This window comes from Xiphophorus couchianus, chromosome 4 (genome assembly GCF_001444195.1).
Source record: "Xiphophorus couchianus chromosome 4, X_couchianus-1.0, whole genome shotgun sequence".
In the NCBI taxonomy this organism is placed as follows: domain Eukaryota; kingdom Metazoa; phylum Chordata; class Actinopteri; order Cyprinodontiformes; family Poeciliidae; genus Xiphophorus; species Xiphophorus couchianus.
The window spans coordinates 19824825-19843805 of record NC_040231.1 but is presented as its reverse complement, the minus strand read 5'-3'; the positions used below and the strand labels follow the sequence as shown (position 1 = coordinate 19843805).

General features: G+C 37.2%; 1 protein-coding gene across 1 annotated transcript in view; it reads left to right on the top strand.

Moving 5' to 3' along the window:
- The window catches only part of igdcc3 (immunoglobulin superfamily, DCC subclass, member 3), a 70931-nt gene extending 53941 nt beyond the window's left edge, over positions 1 to 16990 (top strand). Inside the window, exons 8-14 of the mRNA XM_028015998.1 lie at positions 5481 to 5728; positions 7415 to 7579; positions 8049 to 8237; positions 9160 to 9264; positions 9403 to 9538; positions 9664 to 9874; positions 11064 to 16990. Coding sequence (XP_027871799.1) covers positions 5481 to 5728; positions 7415 to 7579; positions 8049 to 8237; positions 9160 to 9264; positions 9403 to 9538; positions 9664 to 9874; positions 11064 to 11189 — 1180 coding nt within the window. The 3' untranslated portion in view covers positions 11190 to 16990. The remainder of the gene's footprint in view (positions 1 to 5480; positions 5729 to 7414; positions 7580 to 8048; positions 8238 to 9159; positions 9265 to 9402; positions 9539 to 9663; positions 9875 to 11063) is intronic.
- Positions 16991 to 18981: the final 1991 nt, after the last annotated feature.

Here is an 18981-nt window from a genome sequence, read left to right as displayed (position 1 = left end):
AGCTCCACTCCCCTCCCCCCTCTATCCACACCTCTTCCTCCTGTTCTCTCTTTGTCCCCATATTTTCCTCCTTTTCACTCTCGCTGAATCCAGAACGGCCCCACTGCCTTTTGATGGGGCGCTGCTCGGAAACAACAGAGGGTAAACATAGACTAAGCAGCTGAACAACAGATCCTAAAACCCCACCGTCAGCTCCCCCTCCACCCTGACCCGCTGCCTCATCCGTCAATCTGTGAAGTGACCTCAAACTGATGAGTAAATGATGCTGTCAGCTTGTCAGGACAGGACAGCTTGGTTTAGGGCGCTCACAACAAGCGAACAGCCTGAATTCCAGTCTTACACCTCCCATATCCTTTCTTCTCTTTCTCCTTTCTTCCTTTTGTCCCTCGCACATTGTGTACATCCAGGGTCTAATGTTGCATGTCAATGTGAACTGTGTGATTGGAATAATCATTTAAATTGCAAAGCGACCTTCATTGAGTTGTGTCTCGAGAGAACCATGAGAACTACCATAAAACACAGATGGGTTTCAGTTTTGGAAGTTAAATAATCAGGAAATAAAAAATGTGTAGCATCATAACGAGCTGTAGAGGAAGCTTTGAAACAAAATATATATATGTATTACAGCTTGCTTTATTGATAGTATGATAATTTGTTCATGTGACACACAAATTGACATTTGGGCTCCAGCCAATTTCTTTTATTTTTTTGAGTATGATTGTGGTGTCTTCCCTTTTATTATTTTAAAAATGCATTATTTTTTTTTTGCTTTTCTTTCTTGAGCTATGTGGTTTGTTTTTGGGGTTTTTTTCACATTTTGTTTTTCTCATGTTGTATAAATAAATAAATTTACTTCATTTGCTTATTTTTTCAGAATTCTGTAAAATAATTGATATTTAAAATCTTTCCCTTGTTATGCTTCTTTTTTTCACATTTTTGCTAGTGTTTGTAATGCAATTTAATTAGATGGACAACACAAACTCATCCATAAATATGAACAAAAGTGTCACCGATTTTTTTTTAAATGATGGTGCATTTCCTTTCCACTAAAAACAAAATCAGATGTTCTGAATTTCTTGTTAGAAATACAAGAACGACATCCCCAAAGTTTGAATATTAACTGGGAAAGTTGGAAATTGCCCAACATTCCTGAGTTGGTATCCAGTATGGCCTCTGCACATACACAATTTGGTGCAAGTAGCAGGTATAAACAGCATACCCTCTTTTTTATTTTCACATGTTCCTTTTGAGTGAAGACAAATACATTAATGTTGGCTTCTATTGATTATCTAAATTACCCCCAATAACATAAACAATCTGCCACTAGCACTAGTTTTCTGACATGCATGTGTGATGCCATTCCCAGACCCAAACTCTTGACACAAATCAAGCGCACTATTATACCAACTTGTACTCTAACATATTTCTGTTATAGGTTCATTTCTACTTAAACTTTCATGTCACAATAAAAAAGTGTTTAACACCACATCTGAGCTGCACTTCAGCAGGATATGATCACACGTCTGTGGCTTGACACACACTTTTGAATGTTACTGTACCTTGTCAACAAGCAGAAAATCCCCCCCCCCCACTTCCTTTCACATACACAGGGGGCCCATCAAGCCCCGGTGGCACCGGTAGTGCTTCCCGAGGGGCCTCCTTATTTTTCCTGCTTCTCTGGCATCTGGTCAGGCTGCCTGCCATCAAACACTCTATCCATCGCAAATATGAAAGGCTGTCACAAATATGATGGTTGATTGGCAAGCTGAGGCCTGGCATACAGCCACCTTCAAGGTCAGAGGTGAGATTGGTTGGACCTTATTGACCTGATAACTATACAGATTGAATCCACCTGGCAGGCTGGGTGGAATAATGGCTGTTCCACCTCAGAGCCTGTTCTGCCGCACATAGCTGTATCCCAGCACATCTATTTTGAAAAGGAAATAGAATGATTTAATTCTGCGTACTGACCCAGAAACTGAACCATACACCACTATTGAGTCCTGGGATGCCATTTTTTTTCCTTATGCCCCATTTTCCAGATCCAGGAGGTGTTGAAATTTAACCCTCCAGGCTGACATGCTGTTCTTTCCATAAATTACTTGCTGTTCCTTGGTGGAAGTTGGTGGCGTCTTGATAAATTTTGCTTTAACACTCCAAGGATGAATCTCGTCCATCAAAGGGAGATGCCATTTTGCTTGACAGGCTCTTACAAACAGCAGGTGACAGATTAGGGACATACTCTGAGAGGTTGAAGTCATGTGCCACTCACATTTCCTGTTTAAACTTAATGCACAACAGAACCTCAAGAGGCAGCTTCTTATTTAAACAAACAAACAAAAAAAAGAAAGTCCTGCTAATCTCTTTAAAATGTCACAATCGGGGGGTCTTGACATCAGCTTTATTTCAATAGGACTTCTACATAACTCACTCTTTCACTTGTCGTTGCTTGTGCTTTGTGAGTCTGTTCTTCCATATAGTAAAGAATAAATAAAATGGTCTCTGCTTAAAATAGAGAAAAGAAATGTATGAAATCATAGGTTACCCTCACCTCCATAGTGTTGAAAACGTTTCAATATGTTTGTGTGTTGTTGTCTTAAAACTTCCACACATAAGCGAATGTATGTTGTGCATATCTGTGCACAATAACATACAAAGCTACCTTATATGTTTTCTTTAAGAAGATATCTGCCATGTGAGTGGGAAGGCAACCAAGCAGAGATAGAACCACGAGGACAAAGAGCAGTGTGTGGCAGCAGTGCAGTAGAGAGTGGGGGGCATATATGCATGCGTGTGTGTGTGTGTGTGTATCTATAGGTACATGAATTCACATGTGTGCGCAGGCAGATGAAAGGTTTTACTGATGCAGGAGAATTACATTTTTTGAAACCCTGAAATAGATGTATTGGATCCTAGGGGAGTTTCAGGAGACGACGTATGCGGTTTGCATGAGTGAGGACGGTCCATGAATTCCTCTGCTGTCTGTCACACAGGAATTTGTGTCACAAATCTCTTTACTTTCACTCAGCAGAGCACGAGGCTTTGTGCGCTTGACAGAAATAATGTCCCATTTACATTTTATGCTGTATCCTCTACTTTTTCCCCCAAGACATGATGCAAATACATTTAAGTCCATTTGGTTAAACATTTTTTGCTTTGGACATTTATTAAATTATACACTGTTTCACAATATCTGAGCTGTGCTGTGACAAACCAGTTTTAACAATAGACAAAAATAGTACAACAGTTCAGAGCTACAAATAGAATATTCCCATTATAAAAATGATTGTAGTGTGTATTGTAGCACATGAACTATTGCTCATGTGCTACAATGAAATACCAATATGCCAATTTTGCAACATAACGCTTAATTGACTTTTAAATGTCTGAACCAGCTGCATCATGTACCCCCTACAGGTCAGCTTCTAACACAGTAAGCTGGATTTTTGATCATTTGGTTTTGTCAGACTCTGTAGAACTGTTTTAAACTTTTTTTATATCCTGGCACAAAGCTGCCTTTTAAACATGCATAGTTTATTCATTCAGTACAACTGAGGTCAGAGTCATTATAAAGTGTAATATTAGCCATCTTAATTCTGTCCAAAACCGGCCTAGACATACATTTAGGATTATTGTCTCGTTGGGAAAACCCATCATATTAAAGTTTCAGCCATGTGACTCATATTGCCCCCCAGCTTGTCTACGGCTGCAGGAAGTTTTGGCGTCTTTATAATTTGTAAAGAAACACTTTACAAAATTCTATTGGGGGTTTATCTGTAGTACATGTATACACTTTTGACCTTGATCTCATTAGAGAAAATCTACAATAAATTTAAAGATTCACATTATTCACTCTGATCGCATTCTTGTTCCTTTTTTTTATCTGTTATGGTTTTACTTGTTATCAACCCATTCTATTACAGTATTGTTGCAGAACTTATTTAAGATTAACATGCCTAAAATTACTTGGACTTTTTCTTTTGGAATTAGTGTAAATGTAATTATTCATACTTTATATTACAGTACCGTTTAATATAAAGTACAATGCTCTTGCTAGAGATTTGTCTTTTTCGTTGCTATATCACAGTTTCCACCACAAACTTTTTTTCCTCTGTTTCACATGTTTCAGAGTAATCTCTAATCCAATAAATGCCCATAACACAGTACAATATGACAGTGCTTTCATTTTTTTTCCCCCAGCAAGGAGCCACCAAATTGTTCAGAGCGCAGCGTACATGACCTACAGTGCTATAACTCTTGAACGCATGCACACCAACACTGAGTGATTCCACAAGGTTAGGTGACATTTCTGCCATCGATGGCGTTACATCAACATGATAGATTTAAATGGTCCACACCTCAGTGGTCCGCGTTCTGACTCACCTGGAAATTTGTCCTCATGTACCCCAACGTCTTTTATATGTCATGGCTGCCATCAGGCAGCAAACACCACGATTGTGCTGTTGTGACTCTGAAATAGTGTTTGCAAGTTAAAAACGTGTGGAATTCCCTGAGATTCCACATGCTTTTTCAAAGGGTTGGTGTTTTGCAAATAATATACAGTATGAATGTATAATACACTGTATAGTGATATAATAATAATAATGTATGAATGTGAAAATATTCATACACCACTTACATTTTGTTTTTTTTACATCCACAAAATTCATTGTGTCTAATTAGGAATTAATATCTTAGAGCTTCCATCAGTGGCCAAATTTTAAATTGGAATGACAATAATACTTTTTTTAATTATAGTGAAGATACATGCATTCAAACACTGAATTTCAAATAGAACTAAAACTTAAAAAAGAAAGCAGTGGCATTCATTTGGTTTCGGATCCAGTTTTCTCTGGTGCCTCTAAATGAGAACCAGTCCAACTAACTGCCTTCAAGAATTTACATAATTAGTACACACTTGTAATTTAGTATCTGTGGGAAAAAAAATGTTTCTCGCATATTAGCATAAAAAAAACAAATGAACACACCAGACAAGTGATCGATACATTTTTTGGAACTTTAAAATGGGGCATATCATGTGTTAGAATGTCTCAATCAAAATCCAAATGTAATCAGTGGAAAGTCTTAAATTGTTTCTCATACGAGTTCTCCATTCAATCTGATTGAGCTAGACCTTTTTTTTTTTTTTTACAAAAATGTTGATGCCTAAATATGCAAAGCTGATAAACAAACCCAAAAAACTTTAATGTATAGCACGCATTTATTAAACCTTGTATGCTTTTTCTGATCTGACACATCTATTATACATGTCTTTGTGTTCAAAAACGTATTTGTTGTACCATGGCTAAGTGTTCAAGGGTGGAAATATTTGGTTCGTGTACAGAAAGCAGTTAATACTCGATGTTGAATACTTGCAAAAGTATTGTGGTGTTAGTTTTCAGTTTTAGAAACTCAACTTTTCCATATCTTTTTGTCTCTGTACGCTCCTCCTCCTCCTGCTGCCGTCACTGCTCTCAAAGCACCCTGACGATCTACAGCATCAGCCAGGAGGATGAGGCCATCTACCAGTGCATTGCTGAGAACAGCGCTGGCTCCACTCAGGCCAGTGCTCGGCTCACCGTGCTATGGGCGGATGGACTGCCTGGTGAGCCCACCCAGGTGCAGGCCGAGGCCCTCTCCCCCACCACCATTCAGGTATCCTGGAAGGAGCCCGACCAGAACACGCAGGACATCATCGGATATGTGCTCCACATTCGCAAGACATCAGGTAGGGCTTCTGGACTGGACAAGAAATGTAACCCGCATGAAGTCCCATTTTAAAAATGTTGATGCCTCTGTTGCTGTTTTTAAGAAATATTTTTCCAAGTCTCACAACATGAAGATTTGACACCAAGAATCCCCAATAACATAATGCAAACTAGACAAATATAAAATTTGTTTTTGTTTTGTATTCATCTTTGTCTAGGCTCATTTTGTCACGCTGACAGTTCTGTTTACACTAAGAGTAGCTATTACTTACTGTGTGATCTGATTTCAAATTTAGAGCTGTAAGTAGTTTAAGACAAATTCAGGAAACACTGATATCCAATCCAGATGAGCTTTAGCGCCCATGTGGCAGCATCTTTTCAGCACAGTGAGTGTAATTGCACCTTGGGCTACAGCAAAGAATATCTAATGTGTCTTAACATATGTAAGAGATTCAGCAGAGATCTTCTCTTCACAGGCGTTTCAACAAAAAGTACTAAATATACATGAAACTGAGTCTGAATGCATCTCTTGCCATAGCCTACTTGGCTTGTTCTGTCTTTATTTTTGCATTCAAAGTGAAGACAAAGACTTTGAGTGCAGTGCCAAAGCTGGAAGGTCATTCTTTGAGTCCTGGATGCTGCCGGCTGTAACTTCTGAGGCATGCTTATATCTGAGACTTATACTGGTCTGATCTTCTGAACTGGCATTTTAATTCAGAGCTGAGCTTGACATCAAGCGTAGGAGGTCGGAAACGTGCGCTGCACCGACCCATGACATACATGATGGTGAACATCAGACATCTGTTGGTTGTCAGTGATTCAGACCTTTCTTTAAATTTCAAGAAGCAGAATGAAAGCGGGAAATCCCAATAATTATATAAGTATTTACTTTAAACATTCAGTGCATATTGATTGAAAGGCTTGTCAAAGTCAACCAGTAATGTCACTCAACTTTATCTTATATACCTTAGAAAAACAGTTTATTACCCAAAGTTCATTATGTGAATTAAAGATGAGAGCGATGCATTGTAAAAGAGTGTCGTAGTATGGATGTTTGTATGGAATTACATTTTGATTTCAGAATGTGTAAAATGATACACATTTGTTATTGAATCACCAAACACATTTGTCATTGCCAAGACTGAGAGTTGTATGGTTCTTTCACACACCGACACACACACTTTCACTCGTCCAAAAAGTGAGACTCACATCTGACGGTAACCTCAGTATTTCTCTAGGATGGGTAATTAAGGGCCCCAGGGAGGACCAACCCGTAGGATCTGCTGTAATTACCAGCAGATCGAATGGCCCAACAGACTGAGGAATGGGTGTAGATAGCAGTTATGGCTGGGTCTGTCTGAATTAAAAGCAATAAAAATCCGGTAACCTGTCCAACTCTCCCGTTTACCTCGTTTATCTACTCATCACTCCGCCCTGCAATTTACCCCATCGTCGAATGTTTAGACTCGCAGGGCCAAGCTGGAGTACATATTAACTCACAGAAGAATCTTTGTAAAATCAAGGAAGTGGACAATAATTACAAAATTAAAAAAACAATTTATATATCACATTTTTATATTTTTATTTTTTTCTCATGTAATAGAAAACATTTTTATTTTGTCAGCCATTTATCTCCTAAATTGGAACCTTTCAAAATCAACTCCTTCTAACAGCATCTTCTTTCTCCGCCATCTTCTCCCTTTCAGACCCGCTGGAAATGGAGTATGAGGAGGCGGTCAGTAAGGTGACACTGCAGCAGGTCATCCGTGACCTGGAGCCCTCCACCAGTTACACTTTCTACGTTAAGGCTTACACATCCCACGGAGCCAGCAAACCCTCAGAGAGTGTTGCAGAGAGCACTCACGGCGAGGGTGAGTTGGACTTGCAGAGGAAGCTCATCTCTCACCATTAAAATCACTTACTGCAGCTTTCTAGAGAACAGGATTGGACCAATTACCCTGGGATTACTTCTTTAATACCTTAGATCTGATTTATGATGGCTGCTAATCTGGTTTGGTTTGGCTTCATATTTGACAATTGTTAACATCAGATCAAAAAGCTGATTACAAAGATTATTAAACATGGGAGATGATAAATATGATACATACAAATACGATATATTTTTGACATATTGTTGATCGCTTGCATTTGGTTTATTTTTCTAAATATTAAAAGACCAAGCAACTCCATTGTTGTTAGAAATTCTAATTATTTATAGATTTAGTATTTTTGTTAGTTTTCCGTATGCTGTTGACTAGACTTTTTTTAAAATCCTTTTTCAACCAATTCCCACCTGCTGCTGTTCTTCTTATTGACATTTTGTTTTGTTTTGCGTTGCAGTTCCCGCTCCTCCTTCCCTTTTCACCAAAGTGTTGAACAGCAGCGTTGTACAAGTAACGTGGGAATCTTCCTCCAAGATGGGCCAACATCAAGGCTTCAGACTCTACTACAGGAGAGCACACACACCACTGTTCATTGGTCCCATCCACTTTCTTCGCAACATCACTCAGTACAACATCACTCAACTCGGTGAGGCCCACTGTTGCACAGTAATTGAAAGTTATGATGCATTACAGTGACATTATGTTTTGTCTAAGATATTCTGAAGCTGTTACAGTTGTGAGATGATTTGCCAAAATGTATTAACAATGGCACAATTTAATGTTTGCTATAGAAAATACTTTGATGATGAGCAAATGTATTTAGACATCCATAAATTCTGTATATTTTCTCTAACGCCCCCAGACTTAAGGAGCCAGTAAATGTAATACCTCTTGAGACTTTTTGAAAGCTGTAAAGCCTTTTCGTGGGACTTTGGCTGCTTTATGTACATTATAGGCACTCTCTACTTTCTAAATCTTGGCTAAATGAGAGCTCTGATGCACTGATTCTCATTCTATCCAAAGCAATTGTTGTTGTATTATTTTTTTAATGCTGTATTTCCTTTATGGCTCATCCTGCAGGATCACTTCAAGGATGATGGTAGTCAATGTACTGCACATTACTGCAGTGTTATCTAATGTGCTCAGAAGGATAAAAGTGAGAACATAAAAGCACACCATTTTAGAGAAACAACAAAAAAGCAATTCTTTACCATAATAATTTTAGTTTCCTGTTCGGTGTTTTATGATATAAGCACTGTTTTAGACTATGAACAAATGTGCAGACGGCTTTACACACAGAGTGGTATTATGCATTCTTCATAAAGTCTTTAAACATCATCAATCACAGTTTTTATACTTAAGGTTAAAGAAAGAATAATGTTTGCAATGCTAGCACCTCTCATTAAGGTTGTCATTTAAAACGATTATCCTGCTTAAGAAAAAGACTTAGCAATATGGATTACGTGACTAAATATTAAAACTGAGGAATGAACACATGCTCAACAATATCTTATTCTGACTAAAAGTTGGAAAAAAATAACTGAAAATTTCTGTTTTACTCTCTTCAGATTCTTCTATGGTTTATGAGATAAAGCTTCTTGCATACAACCAGCACGGAGATGGGAATGCCACCACTAGATTCATTTCACTTCGCGAGGCACTGGAAAAATCTGGTGATTTATTTGTGTTTGAATAACCTCCATAGTGATAGACATGACCCTCTTCATCTTCTTTCTGAATATATCAAGTTAACCCATCATTTCTGTATGAACCTCACCGTTCCCTTACCAACACGTATTGTGTTTCTTCAGTGCTGGATGGCTCATGTGACTGTGTGAAAGACGAACAGAGCAAAACCTCCACCACCGGCATCATAATTGGAATCCACATCGGTGTGACTTGCATCGTCTTCTGCGTGCTCTTCCTCGTGTTCAGCTACCGCGGCAGGTCAGAACAAACATCCCCAACCATAAATGAATACAATGGAAGCAACCTGCCTGCATTTTCTAGGGTTAATGTTCATACAGTAGTAAAGTATGTTATATATGTGTGTGTGTTGGTGCAATCTCCAGGCTAATGATGTGTAAGACAGTTCAGGCCACCCCCCAGGCAGGGCACAGCGCAGTCCTGGAATCCTCTTCCTCTTCTCAGGGGGCTTCTGGGCTCAACGGGGCTGCCAGGAGAGAGATGGAGGTCAATGGCAGCGCTGCAGGGAAGAAAGTGGTCGACAGCAACGAGCTCGAGAGACTCTTCACTCAGCCCAACACACAGGATGCCTGCATGGTGTGTGCTGACAAACAGAGCTATGGTTCTGACTTAAAGTAGTGGTTCTTTAAAAAATATATTTAAACTGAATTTGCAATGTTTTAGTTTTTTTTCTTTTGTTTGTAAGAATAAGAATCAGCCCTACTGAATGAAGACTTTGGGTTGTGTGTTTTCGGTGGAAAACACACAACCCAAAGTTTCAGTGTGCAGACACAGAATCCCACAAAATTTGAAATGTCTTTCATTTGTTTTATTTTAGTTTTGTTAATAAACTGAAGTACATTTACCACTACAATAGCGAAAAATGCAGCCATGGCCAACAAAGGTTTGAGGGTGAGATCCACATGATATGGCACTCAGGCACTTTACTTTGTTTTTGATTTTGTTCCTGTATCTGCAATTCCCAGTCAAGAAAAAACACTGAAATAATTTTATTATGATGATATATTCCAAATACTGAAACATTTTTAAAAAGTCAGTCAGTCATTAATTTAGAGTAATAAGTCCCAAAACAAAGCATTTTGAAAAAAATAACAGTATGTGGTTTAAACATATATACATTTTGTGGAAAAACTTGACAGATAAGAAAATAAAGTGTAACTTATATGACTTCACACACAGATCAATAAATCCAAGTAAATGTTTTGATACAAATTTCTCATTTTTTTTTTGTCATTTACCCAAATTCTTATTTTCTTAAATATTTTGTTATCTCTGTTAGGATCTAATTAAACTTATTATTTACCAACAACTGTATAAACTTTTTTCTGTCATGATTATTCCTGACAGCAATCTGGTGTTTTTGTATATGTGATGGAACTGGTTCACGGTGCTGTTGATGCTTAAAAAATGTGGAGTTGCTGCAGATACATGCATATTTTTTGTCATGTTGTAAACAACGTCTGAAGCAGCCAAAAATAAATCTTTAACTGTCGTCAGGAACAGCCTAATTTAACACTTGATCGATTTTTTTTTTTTGTCCACAGAGAGTTAAAGTTGAGCTTTTTATAAATAAATGTCGTATGTACTAAAACATACAACATAATCACATTGTGATCATATAGCTAAATAATATGCCAAAGTAAAACAGTAGGTATGGTCTGAAAAAAGTGAAAAAAAAAATAAACGGGAACATTGTGGTTTTTATGAACATTGTATACAACCATGTTGGTATTTGATTTACAACTCTTGTTTGCTTGTTTTTTAGTCAAACTCCTACATTCTGAACAACACCCAGCTGTCAACGATACCTTTGGATGAGTTTGTAGAGGAGAGGGAGACGCCGTTTCAGGAGCATTCTTCAGTCACTGCGGCTCAGCCGGACCAAGGCTAATCATGTATGAAGGCCCATTCACATTCGACACTTTTAGTGTCCACTTAGACTTTTCTCTCACTCAGGTCGACAAGTGTTTCTTTTCAAAGTATTCTTTCCTTTTGTGCAAAGAAATTTTTTATGAGTAAGTTAAGAGGTTCTGGAGGATCTGGGACGGTTTATTGGAGTGTTTTGTTCATTTTATGGTGATTGGCAGCACAGAAAATAAGAGACCCCTGAATGTCCTTGTTGAAAATGTATTTTTATGTTTATATATGAAATGTCACTGGAAAATTTGAAATAGTCACAAAATTGCATCAGTCAATTTGTGTACATAGGTGTAATTCATGGTATTATTTTTGCATTAAAATATTCTTAAAAATAACCTGCAAAATCAGAGTCGTAATATTTTATAAAACAGTCCCAAAATGTTGTAAGGTCTGCTGGATGGTGCTATATAAAAACAATTAGCTGGATAACCCCCAAATATATAAAATACTTTGTTTTGCTGTATACAAGTGAGGTTTTCTGGATTTTGTGACTATTTCACATTTTTCGGAGACCAGACTTTGAGATGCACATGCATACCCACATTCTGACCTTCTCATCCATTTGTTGAAGCAGTTATAAGTTGTTGGTCTTATCTCTGTGTATCTGTGGATGTCAAAGACTCGCTGCCTGCTCTTAACCACCAATGATTCCACCTTCGTACTCAGAAAACCTCAACCTTCTTCCAGGGATTCAATATCTTCTGTCTCAGGACTTTGTTTCAGTAATATCAACATTTTTTATGAGTTTTTGGCCTTCATGCAGGTTCTAGACTTGGCTGTGTGAACCTTACAAGTGGATATAAGCCTACCTCAGCCGGAATGAATGTGTTGCGGGAAGCTGTAATGACTTTCCCTTCCCCTGTGCTCATGATCACTCGACAAATTTGGAGGAATCAGTTGGTTGCATAACTACGACATCAGGTGCTGCTCTACCTCAGAAGTCAACAATCGTCTCTCCTCTCCTTAATGATGTAAAAGCGAACAAAAGAGCATCCAACATAAAGCACTTCCAAATGCTGAAATTATTGTTCTACCTCAAGATAACAAAGTTAATGTTGTCACTGTTGTTGTTGTAGTTTGTTTTATTTTTTAATTGCATAATGAAGACCCTTCTTTTTCTCCCTTTGTGAAGTCCTCCCCCCCGTGTTGCTGAATATGATGTTTGTAGAGTGTCAGTACCTCATGCAAGATGACAGACGGATAACATTGTATACAATAAGTTGAAAAATATGTATGAACTAAGTTGGGAGCTATCTTCCTTTTTATTTAAAGGTCACATTTGTCAATAGTGATAGGTTGAGTGTAAGAAAAAGTTAATTAGAGATACACTGCATTGCTGTTTATATCCTCACGAGTATTGAGGTTGAAAAGATCTGATATTTATCGTCAAACTAAACAGGAAGCAGTATATTATCAATGTAACTACAGGTGGTGCCGTGATTATTGTCTCTTTTTGGGACAATAGAGGCTGTTTCTATTCTATTCTATTCTTCTATTGTATAAATAGTTTTGTTTTTAATCAATTTAATCCTATCAGACAGATAATGGAGATTTAATAAGTAAGAAATAAAGAAAAAGGAAATTATTTTTCTAAAATTACTGGTGTTAACACTTTAATGACTACATTTTAGTAAGTTTTTGCTAGAGATGAGAAGATCAATGCTACTCTTTTATCTATTTTTCCACCCGTTTTTGTGCAGCTGGCAATCAGAGAGGTTGAGACAGCATAACTGGGCAAAAACGTTTAACAACAAATATGTAACTAATTACTGTAGATCTCTATGCTGTTGGTTAGTAAAAAAAAAAAAAAAAAGAAGCAGCATCTCAGAACTCCAAGTTTAGGTTATTTACACTGCCTTGCAAGGATATTCAAACCTTTTAACTTTTTTTGTCCATCTACAAACATCAATCAAAGTTATTGCGATTTTATGTGAATCTGCTAGACAAAATAGTGTATATTTGTGGGGTGGTACACTAATACACTGCTTTGAAAAATCTGAAAAGTATGGTGTGCATAAATATTCAGTTCCTTGGGCTCAATGGATTGAGACCAGATTTGATCAGCAGTTTTCAAATCTTCCTACAAATTTAGAGTTATAATTAGACTTTGACTGGACTGTTCTAAAACAGTAACATTTCCTGATTTAAACATTTCTATTGTAACTCTGACTGAATGTTCAAGCTTGTTAGCCTTATTCTTGTCAACTCTGACTAGTTCCTGCTAACAAAGGCAAAGCAAACTGCTAGAAGCACATTGTATAGCTTTCTTTCTACAAAACTTTGTTTTGTTCTATCTCACAAAATCCCAATGATAACTACACAAATCTATTGTTGTAAAGTGATGAAAAATTTGAAAAGGTTTAAGGGCGTTGTAGCTAGTTTTAGCTGACCATAAAATAACTTGGTTTATTTTAACTTAAGGGCAGAATAAAAATGGAGTAGGTTGTCTTATGTCAACATAATCTATCCACCACCGTCACTAATATTGTTTCTTTGTGTAGATAAATAGCATATAAAGAGTGGTATTGATCCCTCATCAAACTAGAACCTAAATGTGGATTTTTAGCAGCCATTGTCAACAACACGCATGTGATTTTGATATTTTAAAAAAAGACCAAATATGAGTTTCCAAAATCGAAAATAAAAGTAATCGTATTTTTCACAATTCAGATTGACAGCAGTGTATCTCTAACAATTTTATGAATGTTTGTTGCTGCATTTTCTGGTTGTCTTGTTTTTTTGGTTTTTTTTTGGTTTTGCATTATATCACCTGGCAATTTCTTTAAAAAAAAAAAAGAAAATAAAAATCGGTAGCCTTTTACACATCTGGTGCCCAGTAGATGAAAAATATTCCATGTCTTGCTCATCTACTGTAACTCTGCCCAAAACAAACCACAGCTGCTCACCCGTCTCCCTCCAGACACTTCAGGATCACCTGCCTTTTTAGATTCTGATGACTTCCGACAGAGAGCTGGCTGAATGAAACATTCATATAGAGACTGTTGTGTAGCTAAACAATCACAGGGCCTCTCCATGCAGCTCAATGCTCTCTGTCATCACAGATGCATTTTGGTTACCTACCTCAACCCTGTTATTGGCCTTTTTCTCAGGTCCTAATAAAAGAAACAGTATGAACAGTAAAGTAGTGAATTTTAGTACGTAGACAAAAACAATACACATCCGCACAAATGGAGGGAGAACTTTCCAGGACCTTTATGTCAAGCACTAACTACAGTATGTCAACACTTCATACTTCATTTCTAGTTCTAGATGTGAATGTGCTTCACTTTTTTTTGTTACTTTACTTTCTCTCACTTGTGGTGTACTTGTGCCAAGAAAACTGAGAAAAAAAAAATGGGTGACACTTACAACTCACACAATTCCACACGATTGGTTTATTGATTTTCCTCTCTGGCTAAGACTGACTTATGACCTTAACTTGACTAAATTCAGATTATTTATAAGGGTGGGAAAATAAAGAAAAAAAACTTTCCTTGTAACTCGGAATACAAAACAGTCCAACAAAGTTCCTCTTTTAACACAATTTTCCAAAAATGTGGAAAGTAGAGTTGTACGAATCCCCCTCTGCAGTCATTTTCACGTGTTATGCAAACCAGCACTTCTGTACTGTATATGTTACCATCTCGGTAATCATTATAGATCATCTCTAGCTGTATGCCTTTTAAGTTATGTACACTTAATTCTCTGCGGATGTTCTTCTTGCATATATTTCTTGTACCTAATTGTTAATATCACATTGGACGTGCTGGGGGGGAAATGCAGTAAACTGTTAAAATAGTCCATCAAATGTTGAAGCTAAATGTCTGCTCTGTGTATATTTATTAGCCACCAATGTGATATTTTCCCTCCAGGGCTGCTTGCAGCGAGAATCAGTGTTTTATTTAACCTCTGTTGGGAGTAGTTTCACTAGGGATAAGAGTAGTGTGATTCTCTTCTGTACTTTGTTTCCCCGCCCCTCATTGTAAATGAAGGTTAATCTCTTCCTGCAGGAAATTGCCCACCCTTGTGGATGTGACAGGTCTGAGTGCCATACTATTTAACCTGATCCACCAGATCTTTGGTTCAACGGCGATCATGTTTGGCGTGATTAGACTTTGATAGGTCAGGCTGTCATGTTGCAGAATAACATTAGAACTCGTCTGATTTAATGGTTTGCTCAGCGCTGTCATCACAAACTGACTGGTGCTGTTACTCCATCAGCACAGAAGACCCTATGACTCTTACTGACACCTTAAGTAAAAAGTGGAGATTAATCTCGTTTAAGTTGTTTTACAGTCTGTTCACATTTTTCTCCCTCTTTGTTTAACAAACCTTGAATTTTGGTGAGAGATTGTATGCTCAGGAATCATTGATCCTTGCTCTTATAACTCAGACTTGATTTCTTCCACAATTCTGCAATATGTTCAGGTCAAAATGATTTTCTGTGAAGTATGATTATTTTTGTTGGATATTCAAGTAAAGAAGAAACAATTTGGGAGAATAATGAGTCAGTTCATACATATTTGTATTCATCTGCCTCTGCAGCACGTCTAAAGAGGGATATGCCCTCACATCAGGTTATACAGCAGCCTTTGGAAAATAATGTGATAAGCAGTAACATTCACAATGACAATTTAGATTTTTTTAAAGTCATCTAAAATGTAGCTTTCTGGTGTTTTTTGGGTCTTAGACAAAATATATTCAGGTTTAGAATTCAAGTGAGGAAAAAATTAAGTTGCTTTAGAAAATTGTTAAAAGCTTAATTATTTTTTTACACAGCAACTACTAGAAAAGTAGATGTATAATCTTTAAATCATTATAAATAGACCGCTGTGGGCTGGGTATTCACAGGGTTTGTTTCACTTGGAGTAAGCTGATGAAATGTGGCTCTGACTCATTTTCCTTGAGCAACTATCTCTCTCCTAATATGCATCATATAAACACGAAAACAGATCAAGTGGGAAGGAAAGACGAAAGGCTTAGTTTAGCTAAATTGGTAATGTTCGTCTGTAGGTAATCCTGTTCTCAGTGGCATAGATGTGTGTGAAATCAGATATATATATAAAAAAAAATCTAAAAGCTCACACACAATTCAATCACCCCTTTTCCTTGAAAGATCCTTGACTTTAATCAAACTGCTGCCAAATGACCTTGATATGATTGTGAACTGCTAACAAATCCAATGAATTTACCTGCTTGGAGACTTTTTACCCAAAAGACCACACGTTGCTTGAAACTTATCTTGGGTTTCAAGACTTTCTAAAGTAATTTTTCGTCAGATGGTAATTTACAGTCATTGTTCTTCAATGTTTGAGATCAGTATTATATTTTTTTATACTTCCTTCACGAAGGCAGATAGATCCAGTGTATTTAGAGGTAGTGGGCAAAGTAAACTCTACAGTAGATCTGCATGGAAAATATAGAATAAAAAAAAACAAGAAGGCAAATGTGTTATTTTAGCTCAATTAAAAAAGTGTTAGTTAATTCTTATTGGATTTGTGATGGTAACACTGTGATATTCAGCCAAATAATGGCAAAAGTAATGTTGTGATCTCAGTATGGTACTAATTGATGGTCCTGTCTCACATCGTCAGTCAATCTGTTTTAATGGTGTGTATTGATGAAAAAAGGCTGAGTGACCTTTTCAGTTGACAAAGTCTGTCTTGCCCCTCGTTGGCGCCTGATGATCACCTTATCCTCATCCTGTTCCCATCTGGCATCCTGTTCACATGATTGTCTCGGGGTGAGGTTCTGTCAGTCTTGTTACCTTTTTCTTTTTTAAAAAATAACACATTGTGTTCATTTTCCCCTCACATACACCCACACACACCCCCACGCACACACACACACACACCATTTTTGCTTGAGGAGAATGTCTGGGTTGTATTGATGTTACCAACGTGAGCTAAAGCCACTCTCCACGCCTCAGAAACAGGGAAAGAGCTCCTGGGTAGAATTTGCTCTACAAGTGTGACCATCTACACAACACCTGTCCTTTAAATTTAAAATCAAAGGTTTAAGTCAATAACAGCCTCCTGGTGAAAAACACTGAATACTGAGGCCTCTATTAAATAATAAAATAACAATGCTACTCTAACCCAACATGGAAAGAAAGAATTCAAAAATGCCTTAAAGGGAAAAAATTATGTCAATAAGTTGTCAGCATAACTCGTAGGAGTAGGAAATTTGATCTGCTGTAACCCATTTCTCTCAGGGTACTCACTCAGAGTTACATATGCAAAATTCAACAAATTATTAGGTTAACATAATCATTAAAGTTGCAAACTTAACTTTAAATTTGTAAGATTGAAACTTCTTACATAGTTGTGTCTACCTCCAGTAGTAAGAAGTCATTAGAGAAAACAGATTATTACCTATAAGATTAGGTTATTTGGTAACCTTAAGCTTTGTACAGGGATTAATGGTGGCTGCAAGTAAAAACATTCATTTCATCTATGCAGTTTATTTTTTTAATATGTCCTGCAGGGTTCAAACATGGTGCCAAACTGAACACAGAAAATATACACTGTGCATTTCAAACTTTTTCATGTTATCTCTCTGATCAACTTCACTTAGGGAATGAGAGTGACACAAATCTTTATATTTAACTCATCATCATACATACAAATGTGTGTGTGGCAGATTTTATTTTTTTTTTGTTGGTCTGTCTTGTCCATGTGTCTGTCTGCTGAGGTCACTGCCAGTATCTGCTTTTTACCCACAGTTCGATTCAGGTCAACGCGAGATGTTTTAACCAGTGTTCTCAGAGCATTGTCAGGGATCTCTACTGTATGTTTCCATAAAGTTTTGTTTTTACACTCTCCTGAAACCAGGGTGTCACACCTCTAAATTATAAATCTCTATACATATCCACATATACTGTACGTACTGTATGTGTGTATGTATAAATGTAAAAACAAACAAAAAAAAAACATTTTTAGTGGTTTGTATTGTTTTAGGGTTCATTGTGCAACACTGATTTAAGGGAAAAAAACAATATCAGTGATAATAAACTAGCTCTAGTAATAATAAGCCTTGTGTTGGTCTTCTATTGTCTGTATACCTGTGTGTCTTGTGGAAAATGTAGTAATTTGCATGAAAAACTTGTGTTTGATTGCTTTCTTCTAGTGGTCCACAGAGATGCAGCTCATCAATGCAATGCACTTTTATGTTCTCTCTCTTCTTTCCACCTTTCTGTTCTCCTGTTCGGCACATTAACTCATGGCCTCCTGGCAAGACAAAGACTATCAAGCTCAAGCCCCAGAGCTCCTGGTCGATGAGGTTTGGTGCCAGACTTACAATCACGCTAAATCTCAATGCATGACTGCACTTTGAGACAAACCTAGAGTCCAATATAAGTCAGCTGCTTCTGTATCTGCCTCTCCTGCGTAATGCACTAAAAGAGGTTTACCTTTTGTTTGAGTTTCTGACTTGTTCTGACCATCAATATTGGATATTTTACCAGTATGGAATGCAGTAAGACCACCATAAAACATGGACTCATAATCAATTTTCAGACTGAATGTTTTCATTCCAGCCATATTTACAGTGATACAAAACTGAGTACAAATAAAACAAAACAATGCCGTGGAAAGTATCCTAAAGAATATCTAATAGCTAAACATGGACAATGTCCTCTGTGGTGACACACCTAACTGCCCTCTGAGATTTTTAAAACCCAGAAACCGTCTTCCTTTTTGTGGATTTTTTTATTTTTTATTACAGTTTTTAAACTCGATGTGGAGATGGGGAGAAAGGAATGT